The sequence below is a fragment of the Podarcis pityusensis genome (genome assembly GCF_964106645.2).
Source record: "Podarcis pityusensis genome assembly, chromosome: 16".
In the NCBI taxonomy this organism is placed as follows: domain Eukaryota; kingdom Metazoa; phylum Chordata; class Lepidosauria; order Squamata; family Lacertidae; genus Podarcis; species Podarcis pityusensis.
The window spans coordinates 40,941,214-40,968,420 of NC_138041.1; the positions used below are offsets into that span (position 1 = coordinate 40,941,214).

The 27,207-nt window shown below is 53.8% G+C and overlaps 1 protein-coding gene across 1 annotated transcript in view; it reads left to right on the forward strand.

Annotated features, from left to right (window-relative positions):
* TTC28 (tetratricopeptide repeat domain 28) overlaps positions 1 to 27,207 on the forward strand; it is a gene marked incomplete at both ends in the record, with an annotated part of 131,231 nt that overhangs the window by 96,648 nt on the left and 7,376 nt on the right. Inside the window, 11 exon segments of the mRNA XM_080986564.1 lie at positions 3,981 to 4,128; positions 5,221 to 5,493; positions 6,098 to 6,228; positions 11,986 to 12,493; positions 15,358 to 16,699; positions 17,040 to 17,563; positions 18,949 to 19,058; positions 19,237 to 19,366; positions 19,593 to 19,811; positions 22,251 to 22,413; positions 23,552 to 23,692. Coding sequence (XP_080842690.1) covers positions 3,981 to 4,128; positions 5,221 to 5,493; positions 6,098 to 6,228; positions 11,986 to 12,493; positions 15,358 to 16,699; positions 17,040 to 17,563; positions 18,949 to 19,058; positions 19,237 to 19,366; positions 19,593 to 19,811; positions 22,251 to 22,413; positions 23,552 to 23,692 — 3,689 coding nt within the window.

The window sequence follows — 27,207 nt, forward strand, 5'->3', positions numbered from 1 at the left end:
GCGTTCCCTCCCCCCGCCCCTTCGTTTTGCAGCTTGGCTTCCTTTCTTGTGGGCGGCTGCTGAGGGGCCGCTTTTTTTTTTTAAATGATATTTATTGAAAATTTTTTAGAATTACAAAAGAAAACAAGGTAGAAAAAGAGAAAGAAAAAACAAAGAAAAAACAAACCACATCAAACAATACAAATTAATCAAAAGACAAAAATATACCACAAACATTTAAAAACAAATCCATTATTCTCAAATCCTTAACTGTCATTACCTTCTTTCTTTGACCTCCTCCTCCTCCCTTTTTTTGTATCCTAGTTGTTAATTGTCGCAGCAAATCCTTTCCATATTTCATAATATTCTGTCATTACATTACCTTAATCTATTTTAATCTTATCTTACTATAGAAAACCTTAAAACCTAAAACTTAAATCTTATTTTTACCAACTTCTCATAACCATAATATTCTTACATAATTCTTTAAACATTTTTGCTAAAGCCAAATAATTTCGTTCCAACATTTTTCTAACATTCATCAGTTTTATAAAACAATCCTAATAATAAAAAAGAAATAAAAAGACAATCCAATCTTCATCCAGCGTCTCTTCCTCCTGGTCCCGGGTTTTGTCAGTCCTTTTTATCTCATCAATCTAGCGCATTAACCTGGTAATCTTATATCCGAGGCCCTTAAGTCCCTTCCATGTCCCTTTCGCGGCTCTTCTTCATATTTATAACTGTATTTTCCTTTGTCTCCTGCTCCTTTCACTCGTGGGAACTCCAGCTTAGCAATGTTTTTTACCGTTCTCGACAAATCAGCCCCTTTTCCATAGTCCACACTAAACTCCATGTGGTATTTAAGAACATGTTTCAAAGTCTCTCCAAAATTAAGAGCCCCCACAACCCCAAACATCTCACGGCCCATTGCCAGACTTGAAAAGTCCAAACATCCCTGCATAGGGGGGTCTATCCAACCCCCCATTTCCAAACCAAACCAAACTTTATCTTTCCAAATCTGGCTTTTTCCAAGTTCATTTGTCAAATCCAAAAGCTCATGTTCCTGCTGGGCCACAGCTCCCTCCATCTCTGGCGCCCAAGATTCAGCAACATCCTCTTCCCTCATCTGTTCTGTCAGGGCACACTCCTGATTTAATTCCTGAGTGGGCTCCATATAATTTCCCACTGCCTGTTCAAAATTTTTGATTGCATCAGTCATCAAGTCCGTCTTCTCATGTAGCTGTTCCAGTAGGGCACTTGTTTTACAGAGAGCACACAGCAGAGTTTCTGAATACATTGTCCTGCAAGGTCAGAAGTCTATTCCCGTGATTGTAATCTGTAACAGCTGCAAGCTCCCCGATTCAGAATTAGTTACAGTTTCACAGGCTCCTCTAGGGGAAAAACTTCTATTTGTTCTTTTCTTTTAAAGACAAATCTAACAACAAAGTTTCCTTTTTCAGATATTTTGTCAATATTTGTTCCTTTAAAATGCGAAGGGGAACAATGGAATCACTATGTTTCTCTTCTTTTAGCTATCTGTCAAAAACGTTTGTCTCTGGTCCATGAGCTTCAAAAAAATGTCAGTCCTGACACCCCGCTCCAGGATCAAGATGGTGGAAAGTTACTTTACTTTACACTTACTTCTGCAGGTTTAAACAGTTCAGAAAAAATCCCCCCTCTTCTCCTGCTTCCGAAGGGGGTTCAGCAATCTTAAATGATGAAAGTTAGTCCTTTACAAGCGATTTTCTGAGCTCTAGTTTGCCATGTCTTTGCTTTAATCTATCTACAAAGAAACGGAAGGGTGACTTCCTGTTTAGACCTTCCCGTTTCAGTGCCAAATTGAAATAAACTTTTAAGTCCAATTTTCCTTTCTGCACACAAGTCCTTATTTAGAGTCCAATTGTCCGAAATTTAAGTACTCACGGGTGATTGTTTTAGAAGCCAAATTGTCCCAGGAAAAAGGCAGCGCTCTCCAGCAACGGCTGTGCGGCTTCGCTCCACGGAATAAGCAGTTGACTCTCAGCACCGCGCCACTTCCCCCTCTTCGCTCCGGAGCCCATTAGTGGGTTCCTTTGCGGGTTGGGGGGGCGCTAAAGGTGCCCGCCGAGTCCCATGGTCACAGGCTTCATCCGCCTGTGATTTTTGAAAGGGTCCCCGCTTCGCTGTAGCGGGAAAGACCCGTTTCCCGTGGAGCTGGTCCCTCCAGATCAGAGGGAATCTGCCATTACCGATGGCGCCACCCCGGAAGGGTGAGGGGCCGCTCTTCCCTCTGGGCTCCCTCTGCCTGATGCCCAGCAGTTGCTGCTCCAAACGCCTTTCCTCCCAGTCAGACCCGGAGGCTGGCAAGGAGAAGGAACCGCCAAGCGCCAAGGAGGCCCAAGAGGGCGGCTCCCTTGGCAAGGGCTCCTGGGCTTTGTGTGCTTCCAAAAGGCGAGGCACCTTGCAGAGATTCTCTTCTCCCATCCCCTTCCTGCTGCTAGAGCCAAAGACAGGAGCTGGGGCCTTCCGAACCACCCCCATCTTGCAGAGCTCTGCTCCAGGGAAAGAGGCCTGAGTCACCCTGGCTGCACCGCCTGTTCCTGGAGGGTTGGGGAGAGTCTTCTTGCTATTCCTGGACGGCCTGGTCTTCCTCCTGCGTCCTCACAAGGCATGCGTTGCTGGCAGGAAGCTGCGCTGTGTCCGCCATTTTTCTCCTTGAGCCCAGCCTGAGCTGCCTGCTTGGTACCCTTTGCTTCCACTGTGGGTGACTCTGCGTCCTGCCCCCCCGCCAGTATCGGGCGCAGGATGGGGTCAAATCATGCCTGGTGGGTGATCTTTTGTGACACCTCAAGGCTGGAGAGTTGGGGGATTTGCTGCCTTTTAGGGTCTTGGGTGTGCCTGGGAGAATCTTGGCCCAGCCCACCCGCTCTGACATTGGCTGGTGGGGTGTTTGGGTTGCATGTGGCTGAGCTGGGTCAACTGATTCCCTTCTCCGCCTGTGCTGGGGGCAGTGCCCCTTTCCTGCCCCAAGATGTCTTCCACGCTGTGTGTGGCAGCGCTTTGAGCAGCCCACAGACTGCACACCAGCTGTCTCTGCCAGGGTCCTCAGCCCTTCTCTTGGGTACTGAGCTCAGTTTGGGTCCAGCAAAGGGGTCTGGAGCCTGGGCTGGGTGAGCTCCTTGGCTCTCTCTGTTCTCTCTGCTGCCTCTTCCGCCCAGTGGGCTCCTCACGAGTCAAAGCCTCTGGCCCTAATCTAATTGCTCTGCTGCTGGATTTGTACTACAGTGGCCTGTTTGGTTCAATAATAACACATTTATGCTAAAGGTTAATGAAATGAATTCTGCTTCCATCCAATTCATTAAAAATGGTTCTACAATCAACGCTTGCTAATGGAAAAGAGATTAAAAATTCATGTCTATAAATTTCCCGTGTCATTTCTGATTTTTCTTAATCTCTGCCTCCGTGGACTGGCTCCTGAGCAAGCCTGAATGCCCTAATGGACAGCCACTTTGGGTATTAATTGCAAATCTGTTCCACTTGGGTAACAACAAAGGCGTGTGTGTGTGTGTGTGAGAGAGAGAGAGAGAGAGAGAGAGAGAGAGAGAGAGCGCATCCTGCCACATACCTTGCACCCAGGCTATAGAAGCAGCTTGGGAAATGCCGCAAACTCTATTCATAGAAATACTATTTCATGTAAAAGATTACGCCTACTTTGTGGATGAATGTGCTGAAACCCTTGTGAGAGACACACATTTCACATTTAATAAGTGTGTATCTGATGTTAAGTAAGTGTACAAAGCATGGAAATCAGCACAAAACATGATGGAATGGCCTTCCATGATGGCGTTCCCACGAGGTGAGGGCCCCGTCTGAACGGTCTGCTTAAGGCAGCATCATGCCCCTTTAAGCCGCCCCGGCCTCCCCAAGGAATGCTGGGGAGTGTAGTTGGGAGCGTTAGGAGGCTGCTCTTCCCCGAGGCTCCTGGGCTGCTCCCTGCTGACCTTTGCCTTGTGTTGTTGCAGGCCTACTTCCGACAGGGTGTTGCCCTCCAGTACCTTGGGCGCCATGCCGATGCCCTGGCAGCCTTTGCCTCTGGCTTGGCTCAAGATCCCAAGAGTCTGCAGCTGCTGGTGGGGATGGTGGAAGCCGCCATGAAGTCTCCCATGCGAGGTGAGTGAGGGCCCCTGGGATTCCTGCCCAGCGCCGGCTGCACTGTGTCGTGCGGAAGGCCCCACGGTTTCACGCTTGCTTGCTTCCTTGCTTCCCCTGTGTTTGGCCCCAGCAGAACTTGGGAACTGTGCTTGCCAATGCAAACAAGGACCCAGCGCAGTCGGTAGGGGCCAGCCTCCTCCCCCCCCCCCCGTGTTGTCAGCTTCATGGATGACAAGTGCAGCCACCTAAGGGGCTCCCTTTTGCATTGAGACATGCGGGGCACTGCCAGGCTACCACGGTTGTTTTTCACCTCCCCAATAGTCCTTTTGCCCTCCTTCCATATTCTCTTGCACCAGCCACCTCCTTCTTTGTGAGTTGAGTGATGATGCCCTGAAGAGAGGTTGAAACGAAGTCTTCTGTCCATCTCTCTGATTGGGGAGCCTCTCAGGTGTGTTCCTGCTGTGGATGGAGGGTTTTCACTCTGCCCAGGCCTGGCCTAGTACTGCTAGGAGTCCCTTCCAACTCTCCCATTCTATGACTCTACCTGGAATGCTGCTGGGGATTGAATCTGGGGCCTTCTGTAGGCAGAGCAGATGTTCTACCTCAGAATCACGGCCTTTTCCTAAAAATCAGAGGTGGGGAACATCCAGACCACAGCCCAATCTTGGTCCACTGGGTGAGGGAAGGTCTAAGTTGGCTTGCAAATCCATTTCTTCCAAACCATGGTATTTCCCCCCAAATATTCCCCCAAATATTTCCATTCTTCAAGACTTTCCCCCTCATTTTGTTCTTTAATTCTCACAGTTAGTATAGCCATCTCAGCATATTCCAAAATCTTCACGAGCAATTCTTCTTTGGTTGGGAGTTCTTCTTTCCATTTTTGTACGTAGACTATTCCTGCCACTATTGTAGAATATGTAAACAAATTAATTCCTTTGCCAGCTCTGGACCAGTTATACCTAACAGAAAGGCCTCAGGATTCTTGGGAATCAGGTGTGAACCTGAGACTCCTCTGTCTTCCCTCAGTTGCAGCTGTCCTGGGTGGGTGTGTTTGCTTCTCCAAGGCGGAGGAAGGATGGTACATGAAGCCTGTCTCCCTTCCTCTCGCAGAGTCCCTGGAGCCAACCTACCAGCAGCTGCAGAAGATGAAGCTGGACAAGAGCCCTTTTGTGGTGGTCTCTGTGGTTGGCCAGGAGCTGCTGACGGCCGGCCACCACGGGGCCTCGGTGGTGGTCCTGGAAGCGGCCTTGAAGATTGGGACATGCAGCCTGAAACTGAGGGGCTCTGTCTTCTCAGCCCTGAGCAGCGCCTACTGGTCCCTGGGCAACACCGAGAAGAGTGCGGGCTACATGCAGCAGGACTTGGACGTGGCCAAGACTTTAGGTAGCCGTTTGGACCACCCGTCCCAACTTAGAGGGCAAGCGGGAGGAGGAGGAGGAGGAGGAGGAGGAGGAGGATGGCATGTTCAGCAGCATAGAAGCAGGTGGTGACGACCGGGTCTCTCTTGGGGTGTCAGCAGGCCCTCAGAGGGCTGAAGGGGGGCTTTGCTCCATAGCCTCCCACACCGCAAGGAGGCTGGATCCATGCTCATCCTTGTGTGGAAAGGGTGGCTCATTTTCTGGAGCAGCCAAGGACCCTGCCTCTCCCTCGGAATCTGTAGTCTCTAGAGAGCGGGGTGAGGAACAGCTGCCCCCCCCCTCAAGCGGTGGGGCATCCTCTTTGTGCCTCTACACCCTACACAGCAGTTAGCTTTGAAAGTCTAGTGGCCAGGCAGGGGAGCATTGAAGGGATGCCGCTCGTCTCCAGGCAGATCACCTCTCTTGTGGCATTTGGGCTGGGAGAAAGCGAAAGACACCTGGTTGCTGGGGTGTGTGTGTGCTGTGAGAAGAGATGAGCATGCGTATTAGATGTGAATTTGCATGCATTTGCATAAATGTCTCTCTCTGGCTGCTCCTCACTCTTGTGTTTCTGCTTGCTTGCCATCCAGGTGACCAGATGGGTGAATGCCGAGCTCACGGCAATTTGGGCTCTGCATTCTTCTCCAAAGGAAATTACCGGGAGGCCTTGACAAACCACAGACATCAGCTGATGCTTGCCATGAAACTCAAGGACAGAGAGGTAGGTGGGGCTGGGGGGAGCAGTTTGTGCTGGCTGGGCTGGGGGTGTCCTGCACTTCCAGGGAGGCAGCTCTTCTGGGCTCTGCTGTCTCTGCTGCTTCTTTCTGCCAGCTTAGAGGCGGCTGACATGGTAGAGCCTGGGGGTGTCGCCCTGGAAGACACCCTATGAGCCATGCCAACAGAGCAGATTCTGAAGGGGCCCAGTGGGCACGTCTGGCCTTTGGTTCTGGGGTGGGGTGGGGACTCTGAATTGTGTTTCTAAGAGCCAGCCACAAATCCCTCGCTCGCAGAATGGCTTCGGGACATGGGAGAACAGCTGCCTTTGGGTGCTGGGAAAGTGTCCTTGCAGGGGTGGAGACCAGGCGCAGGCCAGCAGTGGAAAGTCTGACTGCTTGTGTCTGTACAAGAGGAGGCTGGCCGCCCGGCACCGTAACTGAGCAAGCCAGGATCAACACGGGGAGCTGCCTTTGGCAAATGGCACAGCTTCGCCCCACTGCCTGTGGGGCGGGGGCGGGGGAGATGGGTGTTTTGTGCATCTCCAGCTTGCTTGGGCTTGGTGCAGGCCAGTGGATCTGGATTCTGCTTGATCACAATATTTTTTCCATTTATTGCCCATCTGGGCACATAATTAGCAGCTATTGACAACAAACGGCTACTTGGATTGTGAGAACCCCGAGCCTCTTGGATTTCCTGTGGATGTAACCACAGGAAATTGCTTTGGCGCTTTCTGATGACATCACCCTGACCACAGGGCTTCCTCTGAATGCACAGCTGTTTTTCTTGGCCCCCTCTGCAGACTTCTCTGTAACACGCAGACTCTTATAATGTTGCAACGGTGCTGATGTGAATTCCACCAGAAGGGCTTGTTCTGGGCTGGCCTGGAATGAGGTAATGGTCACCCGGAATAGGAAGAAGCGCAGCTTGAACGCTGGCCAAGCTCCTCCCGGAAGAGCCTTTTGCTGGGCAGCCTCTGCCATATGGAAGAGGTTTCCGGAGGGCTCTGGGTCCCACCAGCAGCAGGCAAGCTGGTTTGGAGGCCACCCTCACCCACAGAATGAGCAAAGGGAGCAGGAAGGGAAAGGCTGTGTGCCAGCTTCCTTTGGGATCAGAGAGGCTCTGAGCCCAGAGTTGCTGGAAATCGGTGAGGCAAGCCCTGTGAGAGGAGCGGGCGACGGCATGGCCCCCTCTGCCCCTCAGCACTGTTGCTTCCATCAGGGGGTGGAGTAGGACTGGCCTGTGGCGGGCGTGGCTCTTAATGATGCCCCCTCCCATTATCTGGGAAGTGTTCTTTGGCTGCTACAGGAGTCCAGAGGTGGCGGAAACAAAGCGTTCAGATCGCTGGAACCTTTGCCTCACAATGGCTGCGGAGACCACAGAAATGCTGCAACATAATCAGCTCTCCCAGCTCTCAGGCCTTTCTAAGGTTGCCAGATTTTTTTCAGTGAATCTGGGGACACTTTTCAACTTCAATAGGAATGATAGGATTTTGTCAGGGGACTGATTTGTAAATCCGGGGACTGTCCCCGGGAAACGGGGACGCCTGGTAACCTTACTTTGGATGTCTCCGATTACAGGATGCCCTGCTTTTAATAATAGCAAAGAGAGTGAGATGGAATCGGAGCCTGGCTCTGCGGAGATACGGGATTGCTTGGAAGGGGGTGGCAGAGGAGGGGCCCTGGCTGCTGCAGGCGGCTCCAGGATGGCGCTTCCAGGCCTGTCTGGATGGAGCAGGACTGGCCCCTGAGGGGAAGACGATGGCTGCCTCTGGGGCAAAGTGCCGTGAGAGCCAGGTGCTCACCTGCCAGAGGACATTGACTGTCTCACCCTCTTTGGTCTTGTTAGGCAAAAAGGCTTGGATCTCAAGCAGGGCTCACTTCTCTGCCTTACAGTCTCGATGGCGTCTTTGTCCGAGGGACAAGGACATTTCTCAGTGCCTGCGATGCCTTTGGGTGGAGCTTTGGCCTATGAAGGCAGGGGATCCTGCAGCAGCTTGGAATGGGGGGCAGCGGTGGCCCCCTCACCCTCTCCCCCCAGCCCCCTTGTGTGGCCATGGTGCTGGGGGGAGGGAGGCGGGGTCTGATGTTGCCATGCTTGCCTTGTGCTGGAAGAGAAGCCCCCTGAATTTTGAAGGGAAGGAGGGCTTTGTTTGTTTCGGCTCAGCTGTCTCCCCGCAAACCCTGCTCTCTCCCCTCCATTGTCTGGCCACCGTGTTGCACATTAATCATGGGGGAAGGCTGGAGAGCCTGACGAACGGCACCAGAGTTTGGCAGCCGCCGAATTGCTCTGCTGCTGTTGTGGAGCAGCCTGCTCTTCTCTTGCTCCTTGGGAGGAGGCCTGAGCCTCCTGGCTAGTGATGATCCGGGGCCTTTTCTCTCTGGATCCCTCTGCTTTGCTACTCGGCCTCCCGCTGCTCTCTGGGGACGTGAGGCAGGCTGCTCGTTTCCTTTCTCTTGAAAGCTATGGCATTCCTCTGAGTCGCCTCTCTGACGCTTGCCAAGACAGCTGTTTCAGGGGGGTGCTGGCACCAGTGGGCGAGGTCGCCACCTACCACCTCTGCAGAATTGGGGTGTGTTTTGGGGGGGGTGAGCCTTGGCGGTGAGTGTGTCTTCCCAGTTGGCATGGGCCTTTACTGGGGGCATGTGGCAGAAAAGAACCAGCTGTGTGTGGCTGTCCCACAGCCAGCTTCCTCTGAGGGTGCCAAACACTTCTGAGACCTCAAATGCTCAGAACTTTTAAGAGGGAGCTTCTCGCTCCAGTGACATTTTGCTGTAAATAAAATACAGAGAGAAGGATGGAATGAACCAAGGATCCAGGCTGCCCCCCCATCTCCCTTCAGCATTGGCTGAAAATTCAAAAGGAGAGAAACTCCTGGGAAATTCTCTTGGCCTCTTGGTGCCCACAGAAATTTCCTTGTGTGAGGTCTGAATGGCTTCCCCTTTATACCACCACAGCTGAGGAAGGAGGCCTCCAGGGCTCTTCTGCACTTCCCCTGTGAGAAGACAGAGCAGGGGGCTGGGGACGTGATGGCCTCCCCAGGCTAGCCTGCAGGTGTCAGAGGCCTGCCGGCCTGCCGCCTTGTGGTCAACCCTGTGGGGAGCGGATTTGCCGCCTGCCGCATTCCAGCCCAGTGACAAGGGTCCCTGCCTAGAGAAACCCCTTGAGCCTTGGCTGGGCGGCTGGGGGGGGGGGGGAGGGGATCAAAGCTGCCAGCAGAGTCATGGGGAGCAGATCCCCTTGAAGGAGCCATTAATCTGGCGGTTCCTCTCGACTGACTCAGCGCCCTGACTCAGCGTGGGGGTGAGCACCGTCTTTGCCTCAGGCAGCCAGGTGTGATGGCCCAGCGCTTTGCCCTGGTGGCCTAGGCCTTGCAGAGGGAGGTGCTCACCATTGCCTTTGCCCCCGTGGCTTCCCCAGTTGGGTTTCTGCCTGGGCTGCCAGGAGGAAGAACTCTGGGTTCCCTTTGCACTGCGTGGAGCTATGGAGGAAGGAACGAGTGGCGAGAGAGCTGTGCTCAGCCCCCCAAAGGGAGCAATCAGAAGCGCATCCATCATGCGCTAATCTCTGCAGCTTACTCCCCTGCTGGCTGGCGGGGGGGGGGGGGCTCTCCCTGCATCTTCATTATTTCACTCTCTGTTTGTGGTGACAGGTTGAAGATGGTCAGCAAGTTGGTGAGCCAGACCTGGAAATGAAATCTCAGGGCAGGGGCAGGGGGGCGTTAGGCATTTCGGCAAAATTCAGTATGTGTGGAGGGGACACTCCAAGGAAGCATGTGTTCTTGAGACCTTTTTTTGCAGGGCGTGGGGTGCTTATCCACACGGCAGTTGAATCGCTGAAGTGTGAGCCTCCAGTTCCCATTCACAACCCCAGGTGTTGCCATTTTGGCTCCTTCCTGGCTGTGTCTGCTTAGCCGCCCCCTCTCCCCATTCTGTTCCCCCCCCAAAAAACCCCAGGCTGTCTGAGCAGGGCCAGATCTGACAGGCTGGCAAGGCTAAAAGCTGCTCCCTGGGCTCTCCCCTCCCCGCTGCACTCACATCTGATTTGGGGGTGGGCTGAGGGTGGTTGCAGTGGACGGAGCTGGCTTCCCCTTCCTGCTCCTCAAGGAAACAGCTTGCTTTGAATGATTAATTTGCAGGAAGCAGGGTTTTATTTATTTATTTTTAAAGAAACCCATTCACGGTCAGTTGCATGGCCAAGGGGTGTGGAGGCGGGGTGTGTGTGTTTGATTCAGGACACTGCACAACAGCGCTGCACAGCATCCCCCCTCCCATCCCTCAGGATTGGAGCAGATCTGAAGTGGGTTCCTCCCCCTCCTTCTGGATTTCCCCCCTGTGTGCGGGGGACATGATCAAGGGAGTGGGATGAGGTTGATGCTGGAGGGAGATCACCAGCCTCTCCAAGGGCACACCTGAAGCCACCTGGGCGTGGACAGGCCCCTTTGCCCCACCTTTGCCCCCTTCCTGCCTTCACTCCCTTTTCTCTTCCGAGGGGTGGAGGGAAATGGAGGCTGGCGCGGCCTCAGGGTGGGAGGGCTTCTGGGGGCACCTTTTCTTCCCAGAGGAGCTAGTGCCAAGAGACAGAGCGCAGCAGAGGGTTTGCCCGGCAAGAGCCATGCTTTCTCTAAGGGCACATGGAGTCAGTTGCAGGCGCATGCGCTGCAGGGTGCGCCAGAGGCTCCCTGCCCTCTGCTCTTGGCCTTCAGTCTCACCAGCACCCAGGACAGCCCCGGGTTGCAAACCATTGGGTGGGTCTTGCTCCAGGGTGAAAAATCTGATCCTTCTGCCCAGCTGGCTAAGGCGGCCTCTTCTGGGCTTGGCAGGGATTCTGAAATGCAGGAAATTAAGAAAATGCCTGTCTATGATAGCTGATCTCTGCTTTTAAATGTTTGCATGGTTTTTATTGTATTTAGGCAGGTTTGTTATAAGCCGCTATCAGTATATGTTTTTATGAATAGTGGTATACAAATGTTTTATAAATGGAATAAATAAACATTCCCCTGGTGAGAAGAAGTCCACCTCCTCCCCCAGGGCTCCGTGAGATGCACCCTGCCACTGTTGGCTGTCCCAGGGACTTTCCCCAGGGGGTGGCCTGGATGGCTGGGCCTTGACTCCTTTTGGCACACGGGGCTCTGTGCCAGGGGGAGGCACAGGGGCAGGCACAGCCGTGCCGCTAACAGCGACAGCCTTGGCTGGCCAGGGGGGTTCAGTTCTGAGTCACCTTTGACAACTCGGCAGCTGCCTCCGCCAGCGCCTTCTGTCAAAAAACAAAGCAACTGGAGAGCCCATGAAGTTGCTGACTCGCTTGCAAGTCCTTGGGGGGGGGGGCATGTCTGCAGGCCTGTGTGTGGTCTTCCCTCAGGCGTGGGTTGCCACTGGCTCTCCTTGCACGAAGTCTCTCATTTTGCATGTCCCGCCAGTTGCAGAAGCAGAGCTGGGCTAGTTTGTCCTTCGCACAGGAATGCTATGTGGTGCCTCTTTGCCCAAGTGCAGCCAAGCAGGGGGGCTTTGTTAGCCATGATAACAGAAAGAAACGGAGGCCTGCTGTGGCTTTGTGCATGTGTGCCAGGGGAGCAGCACAGCGCCCCCGTTGCTGCCCTCTCCATGGGCTTGTGAAGAGCTTCCCGCAGCATGCCTTGTCTCCTGCCCACTCTGCCCTGTGCTGGCCCTGGTCTGGGCTTGCGGGGGCTGTTTGAAGGGCAGGGAGCCCTGGTGGTTCTGTGGGGTTCACCCCTTTCTCTGCTCCCTCTGCCTCTCCCCTGCAGGCAGCCTCCTCGGCCCTCAGCAGCCTGGGCCACGTCTACACGGCCATTGGGGACTACCCCAACGCCTTGGCCAGCCATAAGCAGTGCGTGCTCCTGGCCAAGCAAGGGAAGGACGATCTCTCTGAGGCCCGGGAGCTGGGCAACATGGGGGCCGTCTACATCGCCATGGGCGACTTTGAGAACGCCGTGCAGTGCCACGAGCAGCACCTGGCCATCGCCAAGGCCCTGGGCTGCCGGCGGGAGGAAGCCCGTGCCTACAGCAACCTGGGCAGCGCTTACCACTACCGCCGGAACTTTGACAAGGCCATGTCTTACCACAACCACGTTCTGGAGCTGGCCCAGGAGCTGGAGGAGAAGTCCATCGAGATGCGTGCCTACGCCGGCCTGGGCCACGCTGCCCGCTGCATGCAGGACCTGGAGCGGGCCAAGCAGTACCACGGGGAGCAGCTCAGCATCGCCGAGAGCCTGCAGGATCGAGCCGCCCAGGGGCGCGCCTCCTCCAACCTGGGTGAGCTGCTTCTGCCTTTCTGCCTGACCCCAGCCCAGTGAGGAGGAGGGGGCCCTGTGGGGCAGAGGCGGTGGCAGGAGGGTGCAATGCTCCCTCAGAAAAGGAGGAGGCGGGCAATGTGGGGCTGTCCAGGAGGCTCCACGGGGGGCCAGGGGGCTTATTGAGCTTGGTCTGTGATGTGGGGGCTCCATTTGACAGGCAATTCAAGGACTGATGCAGATTTGCATGAAATTGGCATGTGCTTATTTGTATGTGTCAGCTGGGGAATTAGAACGGAGGTGGCCCCTCGTCCTCACATCTGTAGAAGACCAGGAACAAGAGAGAGAGGAGAGAGACCCTCTGCTGCTCCTTCCCTTCTCCAGACAACAGCACCAGCTGTGGGTTGGACGTGGGGCAGGAGCAGAGGAGTGTCTCTGGGCAGCCATGGAACACATCAGACTTTTTCAGCCCCAGCCCCCTCTGCTGCTCAGCACCAGGTTCTGGATGTGTGCAGAATTTTCCAGATTGCTGGCAGAGGAGCACCTAGTTTGGGATGTTTCTAAGAAGGGTTTCGGGTTCCCTGGAATTTAGAATCATAGAATAGAATCATAGAATCCTAGAGTTGGAAGAGACCACAAGGGCCATTGAGTCCAACCCCCTGCCAAGCAGGAAACACCATCAGAGCACTCCTGACATATGGTTGTCAAGCCTCTGCTTAAAGACCTCCAAAGAAGGAGACTCCACCACACTCCTTGGCAGCAAATTCCACTGTCGAACAGCTCTTACTGTCAGGAAGTTCTTCCTAATGTTTAGGTGGAATCTTCTTTCTTGTAGTTTGGATCCATTGCTCCGTGTCCGCTTCTCTGGAGCAGCAGAAAACAACCTTTCTCCCTCCTCTATGTGACATCCTTTTATATATTTGAACATGGCTATCATATCACCCCTTAACCTCCTCTTCTCCAGGCTAAACATGCCCAGCTCCCTTAGCCGTTCCTCATAAGGCATCGTTTCCAGGCCTTTGACCATTTTGGTTGCCCTCCTCTGGACACGTTCCAGTTTGTCAATGTCCTTCCTGAACTGTGGTGCCCAGAACTGGACACAGTACTCCAGGTGAGGTCTTACCAGAGCAGAATACAGTGGCACTATTACTTCCCTTGATCTAGATGCTATACTCCTATTGATGCAGCCCAGAATTGCATTGGCTTTTTTAGCTGCCGCGTCACACTGTTGGCTCATGTCAAGTTTGTGGTCAACCAAGACTCCTAGATCCTTTTCACATGTACTGCTCTCAAGCCAGGTGTCACCCATCTTGTATTTGTGCCTCTCATTTTTTTTTGCCCAAGTGCAATACTTTACATTTCTCCCTGTTAAAATTCATCTTGTTTGTTTTTGCCCAGTTCTCTAATCTGTCAAGGTTGTTTTGAAGTGTGATCCTGTCCTCTGGGGTGTTAGCCACCCCTCCCAGTTTGGTGTCATCTGCAAATTTTATCAGGATGCCCTTGAGTCCATCATCCAAGTCATTGATAAAGATGTTGAATAAGACCGGGCCCAAGACAGAACCCTGTGGCACCCCACTAGTCACTCTTCTCCAGGATGAAGAGGAACCATTGATGAGCACCCTTTGGGTTTGGTCAGTCAGCCAGTTACAAATCCACTGAGTGGTAGCATAGTCCAGACCGCATTTTACCAGCTTCTTTACAAGAATATCATGGGGCACCTTGTCAAATGCCTTGCTGAAATCAAGGTAGGCTACATCCACTGCGTTCCCTTCATCTACCAGGCTTGTAATTCTGTCAAAAAACGAGATCAGGTTAGTCTGACATGACTTATTTTTCAGAAATCCATGCTGACTATTGGTGATCACAGCATTCCTTTCTAGGTGCTCACAGACTGTTTGCTTAATGATCTGCTCCAGAATCTTCCCTGGTATTGATGTCAGACTGACTGGGCGGTAATTATTTGGGTCCTCTCTTTTCCCCTTTTTGAAAATAGGGACAACATTTGCCCTCCTCCAGTCTGCTGGGACTTCGCCTGTTCTCCAGGAATTCTCAAAGATGACTGCCGGTGGTTGTGAGATCACATCTGCCAGTTCTTTTAATACTCTTGGATGCAGTTCATCTGGCCCTGGAGACTTGAATACATCTAAACTAGCCAAGTATTCTTGTACTATCTCCTTAGTTATTCTGGGCTGTGTTTCCTCTGCTGAATCATTTGCTCCAAATTCTTCAGGTCGGGCATTGTTTTCTTTATCGGAGAAGACTAATAACAGACCTAGAATCATGGAATCATAGAGTTGGAAGGGGACCCTGGCTATCATCTAGTCCACCCCCTGCAATGCAGGACTCTCGCCCAAAGCATCCCCGACAGATGGCCATCCAACCTCTGCTTAGAAACCTCCAAGGAAGGAAGGCCCAGCACCTCTCATGGTTGTGCTTCCCTGCTGCTCAGGGGGGCTCCCAGCCTGTGAGCCCACCTGCACTCTCTTCTCTTTGTTTGGAAAATATATTTATTATTTTACATTGATTAGATCAAATGGCATACAATTTACATCAAAATTTATTTATTTACCTTGGTGACTTTCCATCCTTTATTCTGTGATGGTCTAATTCTCTCTCTGGTTCCCTCCTGCCTGTCTATTTACCGAAATCCTATATTACAATCTTTTCTGTTTCCTTTCCATTGCTCGAAAGTCAAAACCTGCTTGAAATTTTATGTGGCTGTATTGTCGTCTTCTATAGACTGAGCACTCCAGTAGCTAGAGTAGCTTGAGCTTCCTCCTTGGTTGGGATTTCTGGGGTTTTCCATTTTGGTGCCCAGAGTCCTCTGGCTGCTGTGCTGGCCTACAAAAACAACTTTGCCAGCCTGTTTGTGCTCCTTCCTGGCAGGGATCATCCATCAGATGAAGGGCGACTACGAGGCGGCCTTGAAGCTGCACAAGGTCCACCTTTCCATTGCGCAGGAGCTGAACGACTACGCGGCGCAGGGTCGGGCCTACGGGAATATGGGCAACGCCTACAACGCCTTGGGCCTCTTTGACCAGGCGGTCAAGTACCACCGGCAGGAGCTGCAGATCTCCATGGAGGTGAACGACCGAGCCTCCCAGGCCTCCACCCACGGCAACCTGGCGGTGGCCTACCAAGCCCTGGGTGCCCACGACCGGGCCCTGCAGCACTACCAGAACCACCTGAACATTGCCCGGGAGCTGCGAGACATCCAGAGCGAAGCCCGGGCCCTGGGCAACCTGGGGAACTTCCACTGCTCCCGGGGGGAGTTTGCCCAGGCAGCCCCCTACTATGAGCAGTACCTGCAGCTGTCCCCGGAGCTGCAGGACATGGAGGGGGAGGGCAAGGTGTGCCACAACCTGGGCTATGCCCATTACTGCCTGGGCAACTATGAGGAGGCCGTCAAGTACTACGAGCAAGACCTGGCCCTCGCCAAGGACCTGCACGACAAGCTGAGCCAGGCCAAAGCCTACTGCAACCTGGGCCTGGCCTTCAAGGCACTGGCCTGCTTCGGCAAGGCTGAGGAGTGCCAGAAGTACCTCCTGTCCCTGGCCCAGTCGCTCAGCAACGCCCAGGCCAAGTTCCGGGCACTGGGCAACCTGGGCGACCTCTCCATCTGCAAGAAGGACGTGGCTGGTGCCGTCAGGTTCTACGAGCAGCAGCTGAGCCTGGCGCACCAGGCCACGGACCGGAGGCTGGAGGCCAGCGCCTACGCAGCCCTGGGCGCGGCCTACCGCCTGCTGCAGAAGCACGACAAGGCCCTGGGCTACCACACGCAGGAGCTGGAGGTATACCAGGAGCTGGGCGAGGCCCTGGGCGAGTGCCGCGCACACGGGCACCTGGCCGCTGTCTACATGGCCCTGGGCAAGTTCACCATGGCCTTCAAGTGCTACGAGGAGCAGCTGGAGCTGGGGCAGAAGCTGAAGGACCCCGGCATTGAGGCCCAGGTCTACGGCAACATGGGCATCACCAAGATGAACATGGGCGCCATGGAGGAGGCCATCGGCTACTTTGAGCAGCAGCTGGCCACCCTGCAGCAGCTGAGTGGCACGGAGGCCGTGCTGGACCGGGGAAGGGCCTTCGGGAGCCTGGGCGACTGCTACGAGGCCCTGGGCGACTTTGAGGAGGCCGTCAAATACTATGAGCAGTACCTGTCCGTGGCACAGAGCCTGAACCGTGTGCAGGACCAGGTCAAGGCCTACCGGGGCCTGGGCAATGGGCACAGGTAAGGCGGAGGCAGCGGGGAGGGGAGTCCCAAGGGATGCATGAGCAGCTCCCCAGTTAGGGGTCAGGGGAGGGGGAAAGGCTCTGGGCGGTGATGAGGCCTTTCACATCCAGAGGGGGACCCGGAACGGGATGGAGGGGAGGGCCCAGTAGATCTGTGGTCCCGGCTCTGTCCCATAGAAGGAAAGGGGCTGCCTTCCTCCGTTGCCGTGGAGCCCAAGGGGTGGATTTCAGGGCTCAGTGGCGGGTGGGAGGAGGCTGGCACAGAAGCCGCCTGCCCCCGGCAGCTTCCTTCCTGAAGCCTTAGTGAAAGTAATGCTGGCTGTGTCCCCCCCCCCCAGGGCAATGGGGAGCTTGCAGCAGGCCCTGGTGTGCTTTGAGAAGAGGCTGGTGGTGGCTCACGAGCTCGGGGAGGCGTTTGACAAGGCCCAGGCCTACGGGGAGCTGGGCACCCTGCACAGCCAGCTGGGCAACTCGGAGCAGGCCATCTCCTGCCTGGAGCGCCAGCTGGGCATCGCGCGGGAGATGAAGGATCAGGCCCTGGAGGGGAGCGCTGCCTGCGGCTTGGGCAGCATCTACCAGCAGATGGCTGAATACGACACGGCCCTGCAGTACCACCAACTGGACCTCCAGATTGCCGAGGAGACCCACAACGCAGCCAGCCAGGGCCGGGCCTATGGCAACCTGGGCCTGACCTACGAGTCCCTTGGCACCTACGAGAGAGCAGTGGTCTACCAGGAGCAGCACCTGAGCATCGCGGCCCAGATGAATGACCTGGTGGCCAAAACTGCCTCCTACAGCAGCCTGGGCAGGACCCACCACGCCCTCCAGAACTACTCCCAAGCCGTGATGTACCTGCAGGAAGGTGAGCAAGCTGGCGGGGGAGGGGGGCAGCACGGCCAGGCCAGGCCAGGCTGCCTGGAAATATTCAGGAGAACCAAGGCCTTGTGGGCAGTCCCTCCATAGCCTGCATGTGTCCAGGGAGCTCCTTTGAGAAACCCTGACTGGATTTTTTTTTGTGTGTCCTATTTTAATTGAATGCATTTTTATATCTTTTGTTTTGTTTTTTTATTTTTTTATTGTTTTTCTTTCTTTTTTAATTTTTGCTCTGTTATTGTTAAATTCTTTTTTGTATTTTGTACTGTTTTTTTCTCTTTTTGTAATTTTAAACTTGGAATAAATATTATTATATATAAAAAAAGAGAAACCCTGACTGGATACAGGGGCATCCACAGTGGGGAGGAAGAGGCAGCAGAGGAGGAGCTCAGCATCGTACTGTGGCAGCTGTTCCATCAGGACCAGCATTTCAGCTTGCACGCTGATGTGTGTGTGTGTGTGTGTGTGAGGGGGTCTCCTGACCTCCCCAGAGCCAATTTGGCGGCAGGATGCAAGGAAAGCGCAGAGGAAGAGGGTTTGGGTCTGGGCTCCTGGTGGTGGACAACCGGACACACCTAGAGGAGGGGAAGAGCTGGGAGCTACTGGAGCCTGGGAGCTTGGAGGGTGAGGAAAAGGAGGAAACAAGCAGGTGCCCCAGCCCAGACCAAAGACGGGACTCAGGCTTAGCAGCTTCACCACAGAGACCCCCTGCCAGCTCCTTGCACTCGCAGATCCAGCGTTTGCTCCACATAACAGACAGAGGGTCCCTTGGGGCTCACTGTAGACAGAGGGAGGGGCGCGACACAGAGGGAAGGGAGTGAAGGGGAAGGTGCAAGACAGTCGAGCAACTAGGAGTGTATCTCTGGAGCCTCCATGTAGATTCTATTCTGATTCCTTAATAAAATGACTATTGGCAAGTTAGCTGGTGTTGCCTTCCCTCTCTCCCTGCGGGACCCCTGAGTAGATTCCCTGCCCAGGAGGCAGCGTGGAAGTGCTGGGGGGCAGGGGGGCGAGTCTTGTTCTCCATGGAGCCCTTGCCTGGCTCCTGGGGGTCCAGAGGGGTGGGGGCATTTTTCTGCCCTGCGCTGGAGCTGGGACCCAGGATTTGTGGGCACCTCTTGCATCCTGTGCTCCTCCTCTGGCTCTTGGGGCCCCGCCGCTTGTGGCTGACAAGAGGGAGGGGCAGGTTCCCAGTTCCTGAGAGGCCAGCTGGGCCAAGGGGGCTGCAGGGGGCTGGAGGGGCCAAGTAAGGAGGGTGGCTTCTGGGTCTGGCTGGTTGAAGAATCTGCCTGAGTCAGAGAGCAGAGCCCCACAGCTGCTGGGGCCTTCTGGAGCAGGGGGCGAGGCTCACCCTGCCCTTCCTTTCCCCTGCAGGGCTGAGGCTGGCGGAGCAGCTGGGTCGCAGGGAGGATGAAGCCAGGATCCGGCACGGCCTGGGCCTTTCGCTCTGGGCTAGTGGGAATCTGGAGGAGGCTCAGCACCAGGTGAGCACCAGGGAGCGGGCAAGGAGGTCCCTCAGCCCCTGCAGATGATCCCAGATGATCCATGGGCCATGCTCCGTGGTGCCCCATGCGCCCTGGGCAGCCCTGGTTTGGGCAGCTCAGCTGAGCTTCAGGATTCTGCCTCCGCTTGACGGGCTGCCCCCTCCCCCTTGCCCCACAGCTCTACCGGGCCTCCGCCCTTTTTGAGACCATCCGGCATGAGGTGCAGCTCAGCACAGACTACAAGCTCTCCCTCTTTGACCTCCAGACGTCCTCCTACCAGGCCCTGCAGCGGGTGCTGGTGAGTCTAGGTAAGAGAGGGCAGCACCTGGGGAGAGGGGCATTTGGGACAGATCTTCCTGCTCTGGGCCCAGGGGGAAGAGTGCTGCAGATTTAGCAGTGCTGTGGGTGGGGAGGGCAGGTTTCTCCTTACCTTCTCGTTTCCACAAGCGTGTCAGGCAGGTGCATTGCTCCGGGATACCCCTCTCCCTGGCAGCATGAGCCTCACGTGTGGCTCCACCTCCTTCCTCCCCACAGGGCACCACGATGAGGCTCTGGCCGTGGCAGAGAGAGGCCGCACAAGAGCCTTTGCTGACCTGCTGGTGGAGCGCCAGACAGGCCAGCAGGAGTCGGACCCCTATTCCCCCGTGACGGTTGATCAGGTCCTGGAAGTGGTGAACGGGCAGCGGGGGCTGGTTCTGTACTATTCCTTGGCTGCAGGGCACCTTTACAGCTGGCTCCTGGCTCCTGGGGCAGGTAAGTCACAGGGGCGGGGTGTGTGTGTGTGCCAGGTAGGGCTGGGCGATATATCTGCTTTTCAGCATCGTGATATATCACCAGTTCAAACACACTGCTCTTCAGTTGGGAGAAAGCCACACTTGCAGAGCTGGATTTCGGCATCAGTGTGGAAAGATAACTGCCCAGGTAGGAGAAGTGATCAACCTTTTCCAGCGTTACACCGTTGAGTTGGATTTGTGGTGCTGCAGAGGGATTGTTTTGTGTTTGTTGGTGCAGCACTTTGGTGTACTAGAAGAAGCAAAGCTCACCAGTGTGGAAGCAATGATTCTTCAACACCAACTTCGTTGGGCTGATCATGTTGTGCAGAGGCCTGATTATCGTCTTCCAAAGCAACTACTCTATTCCGAACTTAAAAATGGAAAGTGTAATGCTAGTGGTCAAAAAAAGAGGTTTAAAGACTCTCGAGGGAAATCTAAAAAAATGTATAAACACAGACAACTGGGAAACACTGGCCTGCGAGCGCTCCAGTTGGAGAACAGCCTTTACCAAAGGTGTCATGGACTTTGAAAACGTTTGAACTCAGGACGAAAGAGGAAGGCACATTTGGCAAACCCTCATCGTGATCAACTCCCACCCGGAAACCTCTGTCCCCACTGTGGAAGGATGTGTGGATCCAGAATTGGCCTCCACAGTCACCTACGGACTCACTGTTAAGACCATGTTCATGGAAGACAATCTTACTCAGCTATGAGTATCACCGAAGAAACCACCAGCTAAACATCACGATATACCAATATATCACAATATCTGAAATAAGAATGGAGCTATGGAGAGGCATTGGCTGGCTTCATGGTTTACATCGCATTGGGATTTTTGCATACCGCACACAAACACACATCAAGATTTGTGATATATTGCCAGGTCAAAAATTATGAAATGGCTATCACGATATGGACTTCGAATCGGTTTTGGATTTTATATTGATATATCACCCAGCCCTAGGGCCTCCTGGGTCCTCGCTCAGAGGCGCTCAGCTTTCTTTTGGCAGGGCTGGATGGAAGGAGGTTCCTGGGGGTGCTCTTTGAGGCTGGGGGCAGCCATCTTGGGTGGGATGCCACAGAGGCGAGGGAAACACACCATGGGGCAGCTGCCTGTTCCCAGGAGAATTCCACCCCCCCCCACCTTGGCTGACTCAAGGCCTCCCTTCCTCCTCCCGTGTAGGCACCCGTGTGCTCAAATGGTGTCCTGGGCTCACCCAGCGAGGGGCAGGCGCAGGGGTTCTCTGGCTGGTGAATTGTGACTGCCTCCTCCTTGCAGCTGATCTGCCCCACTGGCGGGCAGAGGAGGAAAGCCCCTGGTTGTTGTGTCAGGGGGCAAATTATTCCATTATGTCCAGAATCGGCCTTAAACTACAAGTGCTATTCCAACTCTACTAACGATTTTAACTGTTTACAATGGTCTTTAAGATAAGTTTTCCCATTATTAAAATTTTGGTCTTCCTGATTTCTCTCTTTGGGTCATTTTAGCCATTTCAGCATAGTCTATAAACTTCATTTGCCATTCTTCTCTGATTTCTTACCTCTGCCCCTCTAAGCTGCCACTTGGGCCCGTCTGGTTCTGGGTCTTCTGCTGCCTTCCCCAGCTGCCTTGGCTGCTTGGACCCTCCCCTCATGGGATGAGAGACCCCCTCTCAGGATTGCTGAGAGGCTCTGCTCTCCCCACTTACAAGCTGGCTCTCCTCCGCTCACCTGCCTTTCTGTGGTTCACCTTTGCAGGTAGCTTAAAGTCCATGGAGAGGAGGTGGAGCGGGTGGAGGTCCCTGCCACACCCCGCTGAGCCACCACTTCCTGGCCTCCATCCCCCCCCCCCCAGGCTGGCTCCCTTTCTCTGTGTGGTTTTGCCTGGGGAAGCTGGAGCAGGACCATTTGTCAGGCAGACAGAGGAGCCTTTGATAGAACCATCCTGTATTTTGGTTCTGAGAAACCTTTATGGGCTGCTTGAAGACACAGGTGACTCCGGCAGAATGCGCCTGGCTTATCTGAGGCTCCTCTCCTAGCCGCGCTTGTTCAGCTTCCTCATGGAAGGCTGTCTGCTGCAAAGCAAGGGGTGAGGGGGGTGGGGGTCCTGGCTGTACCCTGGAGAACCCTCTTTCCATGCCAGTGGCAGTTCCTCGTATTCTCTCCAGATGCAGGAGGTGAGGAAGAGGGAAGACGGCCGTTTCCCAGCGTGACCTTCTTGCGGGGAGGGGGGTCTGACTGCCTGTTCATTGTTGGGAATAACTGAGGCTTTAAATCTTCCAGCCTTTTCCCACTTGCAGGCTGATGAGCAGAGGCCGTTCTCTCTCTGCACGCCCAGTTGCAGCAGGGACGGAGCAGGACCCATCTAGCAGGTCTGGGGAGGAGGAGGAGGAGGTTTTGGCCCCTCGTGGCTCTCCTGATGTGGGGACTCCTTTTTCAGGGATCTTGAAGTTCCACGAATGCTACCTGGGCGAGGGCCCGGCTGAGGGTTCCGGAGACTTCCAGGAGAACACCGCCAGCCTCCAGGCAGTCACCAGCTCAGCTCTCGAGCACCTCAGCGCCAGTGTGCGGGAAGCGCTGGGCGTGGACTCTTACTACATGCGGTAAGGGGGGGGGGGCTTCAGGAGCAGAGGAACCACAGAGAAGAAGAGGGGGCAGCTTTCTCCCGGCAGCCGCCCCCCAGGAGAGTGCCCCTTCCCCTTGCAGGCTCAGAGGGGATTGTTCCTGGCTGAGGCAGTTCTCCAGCAGGTGCGCCAGGAGGTCCTGGGGCTGCCAGGGGGCGGGGGCGCTGCCTGTGAGGATTTGAGCCAAGGGAGCCCAGGAACATGGCCGGCATTCCAGCTGGGAGGAAGGCAAGCTGCTTTGGAGGATTCCTGGCAATTGGGGAGATTTGTGAGCCGAGTGTGAATGGGATTCCTTTCCTCACAGCTGCTGTCAGAGCCTGCCTGGAGTGCAGAGGCTGCAGCCTGGTCCTTGCAGAACCTTCCTGTCCTGTGAAGATCCTGCTCCATCCTGAGCCTCTGCCGGCCTGCGAAGGCTGCTGCCTTGGCATGCATAGGCCTTTGAGCCAGCTGCATTCCCCACCCTGTCCCCTTCATCGGGGGCCAGCCATGGCCAGCCGAAGAGGGGGAGGTACTCCCTTTTGCAGCAGAGGCAGGAGCTCCCTTCCAAGCCCCCACCCTGAGCTTTCTGGCAGCAGCAGGAAGATTCCTCCACCCTCTCCTGCAGTGTGCCTCCTAGTTCTCTGCTGCTGGGTCTCGTGGCTCTGCTGCTCCCCAGTCATGCCAGCCGGGCTGGCAGCAGCCCCTGCTCAGTGGGGGGGGGGGGGGCAGGCCAGACCTCTGAGACCCCCCCCCAGGAGTGTTGGCTGCCCTGAAATCTGTGTTGGGAGGAGAGTAGCATGCAGATGGGCTCTGTTAATTGATCTGTACTGGCCAAATGAAGGCAGTCAAGCCAGCTGCATTCTGAGAAGGGCAGCTGCAGTTGAAATTACCCCAAATGTGCTGAAGGGGAGGTTTTGAATTGTGACTGATTGAAAGCATCATGCTTTTTGCGGGGGGGGGGGGGGGGCAGAGAACAAGCTGGAATTTGAAAAGCAAAAACTCACCACAGCTGTTCCTTTTGTGTTGTTTGCCCAGCTATTTCTCTGGGCCCTGCTTGCTGCTGGGACCACAGATGCCCCCCCCCCCCCAGTGTTCTCTCAGTTCCTGCTGACATTCCTGCTTCTTGTTCCTCTGCCAGAGCCTCGGCCAGCAGCGAAACTGAGAGTGAGGCGGGAGACATCATGGACCAGCAGTTTGAGGAGATGAGCCACAAGCTGGACTCCACCTCGGACCCCACTGGCTTCCTGAGGATGGTCAGCAGGAACAACCTCTTCAACAGGTAGGGTGAAGGGAAGAGGAGAGCCCTGGGGCCCCTGCCCTGCCCTCCTCATGGGGCTCTCTCCAGCCACCCTCCTTCTCTCTAGCCTCTCGGTTTCTGCCTGCTGAGACCCCCCCACTTCGCTGTCCAGGGTGGGGGCAGAAGCAGGCATTCAGACATTGCTTGGGCAGAAATGTGAAGCCACATGGGTGGGGACTGGGCTTTCCCCCTCATTCCAGCCCATTCAGGAACAACAGTTACTTTAGACAGTTACTGAACATACACAGTGCAATCTTTGTTTAAAAACAGAGCAAAAACATAGCTAAGCTTGCTTCACTACTTTAAGAACATGAAATGTATCCCTGAAAACAACCATTTAGTATATGTATGAAATTTAAAGATATACCATAAATCACCTCTGACACGAGTATTGTGCGTATATGCAAAATCACATAAAGTCTAGAATACAGTAAAAAAAGAAGAGAAATAGCTGCAGTTATCGGTGAATGTGGCTCTTCATCTTCCTCTCCTCCTCCTCTTCGCTGGATGTTGCTTCAGGGTTGACCGATAGCCAGAAAAAGTGCATGGCTGTGGTTCAGATCCAGAGGTGGGTTGCATGGGCTCATTTGGTGATGGTGCTGCTGGGTTCTTGACCAGGAACGTGGTGATTGGCAACTGCCACTGTTGTCTCTTGAATTTGTCAAACAATTCCTAGTATGCAACCCCATGGATTATCTTCAGGCTGCATTCCATGGAAGGGGTCAAACACTGCAAGTCAGATCATTTGCGTGCGTTATGACTTGGAAGAGGTGAGAAAATTTCTGCAGGTTCCCACATGCTTGCTCATCCTGCTCACCATCCTCAACCTCATCCTCGCATTCTGAACCTGATCTGACCAGCTCCTCTCGCTCTGTTGGTGCTCAGTTAGCCCTTCCACTTCTTCCGGGATGAGGCCCAGAAAGCCATCCCCTGGCCATCTGCACGGTGTCCTCCACCTGGAAATCCCTTGAAATGTGTGTGCATTCCTTCCACAAGTTCCTCCAGTGTGTGGTCACTGTTTCAGGCGTGACTGCATCCATGGCCTCTTTGATGTAAGTAATGCAATGGGCAATGTTGATGGACTTCCAGCATGCCATGAGAGCAAGATCTGGATCAGCATCAGTTGTGCTGATCATCCAGCAGAAGGTGAGCTTTGTGTAAGCAGACTTGAAGCAGCAAATCCCATCTTGATCCAGATGCTGGATGAGGGAGGTCTCACTGGCCGGAGGAGAGAGACAGCCTCAACCTCGCTGGATGCTCAGCAGAGTGCCTTGCGGTGCCCAGGAGCATCGTCCTCAAGCAGCGGCCGTTGGACCTCCCGGTTCTCCTCCTCAAGGCAAGGCCGCACTTCTGGAAAGAAGCACTTGTGGAGCCAGGCCAGATAGGATGAAGAAGTCACCCAGGCCTTTTTGTTGGATTGCCAAAGCACAAGAAGGAGATTCTTTTTCTTCTAGAAGAACCTTGTCTTGTCTGCATTGAAGACTTGCTCTGGAAGATGCGCCCTTTAGCTGCTCAGGGTATGCGTTCGTAGCCTCTTTGTCTGCAGATGCAGCTACCCCAGTCGTGCAGACATTTTTTAGGCTCAAGCAATGCTCAAAGCTGTTAAGCCAGCTGGGGCTGCCACCAAAGTCCTTGGCAGGCCAGTCTGCATCTGTGGTGGAAGGTTGTAAGTGCTCATGGAGGCTGAGAGCCTTTTGCCACAAGGCACTGCCATCCCTAGGAGTGCATTTTTGGCTCGTGTCTTCCAACCACACGTTCAGTGCCTTCTCTATCTTCATCAAAGCCTTGTCCCATGCCTGTCTGGGCATCTTTGCAGTGAGTGGTGTGCTTGCTGCCACAGCCCCACAGACCTGCTTCTCATGCACCTCGATGGCACTTATGCTGGACGCATTCCAGCCATAGCTGCCTGCTGCTGTCCACATGGGCCTGCCATCCCTCAGGCAGTCCTGCACAGCCACCTCCTCTTTGAGCATCGGGCTGCTCTTTGCTTCTTTGCTTCTTTGCTTTTTTGGTTGTGGTTCTTGTTATACTTATTTATACACCACCCTTTTCCCTGACAGGGACCAATGGCAGTTTACAGATAAAAATTAGAACAGCTAAAAACATAGGGAGAAAAGCAGTCATTAAAAACAATTGAACATTGATAGAATTTAAACTATATATAATACATTAAAAAATTGATTTAAAACATACTGGTAATTACAGTGAAAACAACATGGCATCAGCCCTTTAATTGAAAGCAGTCAGTTCTCAAAAACCTGATGGAACAAGGTCTTTACTGTCCGGTGCAAGGACAGCAGGGAAGGAGCCAGTCCAGCTTCTCTAGGGAGGGAGTTCCAAAGTCTAGGAGCAGCCACCACCAAGAAGGCCCTCTCCCAGCAGTGGTTAATGGTGATGTCTTGCATTTGGGGACCCTTCTGCAGTCTGCAACTCGCTGCAAACTCCACCACGCTCCTCTGACTCTCCAACCACACCACAACTCTCTTGCAATGGCTGCTGGGATTGCCAGCTGTGCCCCCCCGCTAAGAATTTATTTATTTTTTGATAATTCGTGTAAAGCTATGATCGTGAAAGTTGATTGTTCAGTTATTTAATTTCTTAATAGATTAAAAATATCTCTGACTGGTGTGCAGAAAACTGAAGCAACAACAGACAACTTAAACAAAATAATATTACAAAATACACCACTATGTAGAGAAATGTTACCTTAATGCAAAGTTACTAATATATATAAATCCGTATTGATTCATTTTCCTTTTGACCCACCCTTCCTCTCAGCCTCCAGGGTCCAAAAAGTTAAATCAGCGAAAGATGTGAGCTACCCATAAAAGGCTTCATTTTGTTCAAAGGGTAATTAACAATCTATCCAGGTGTTTGAGACAGAGCAGCTGTGTTGGAAGGAACTTCGGCGGCAGCTCCAAGGTTTTGAGGTTGGGAGAATAAGGGGAACAGAAACCATCAGTACTGCAGTAAAATGGAAGAAGGTTTTTTATCTGGTTTAGAAATAGTTTGTAGACTCACAGTGTTACCATACAAAAATGAAGTAAATGTTTAAAGATTAAAAATGCAAAAAATAAACATTCTTACAACAATGTTGTTGTGGTTATTTATTAAATTTACATACTGCCCTTCACCTGCAAATCCCAGGGCAGTTCACAACAGAACCCCCCCCCCAAAAAAAACAAAAAACGGCAAAACTAAATGCAGTCGTTTTACCGGCAGCAAAGGGGCCCGTCCAGGTCTCCATTCTGCGCGTGTCTTCCTGGCGGCAAACGTTCCGTGGGGTCCTGAGCCGCCCCTGCCGCTTTCCTGGAGGGAGAGGTTCTGTTGCACTGGGGCTGGGGGTGCCTGAGGAGCCTCTTCAGCCTGAGGCCACATTCACTTCTGGGAGGGAAGCAGAGGCAGAGCGATGGGGGGGGGGTGTTCCTTTGTACTGTGGCTTAGCTGCTGGACACAGCCAGAACCAAAGGGGGCAGGCTGGGGAGAGTCCCAAGGCA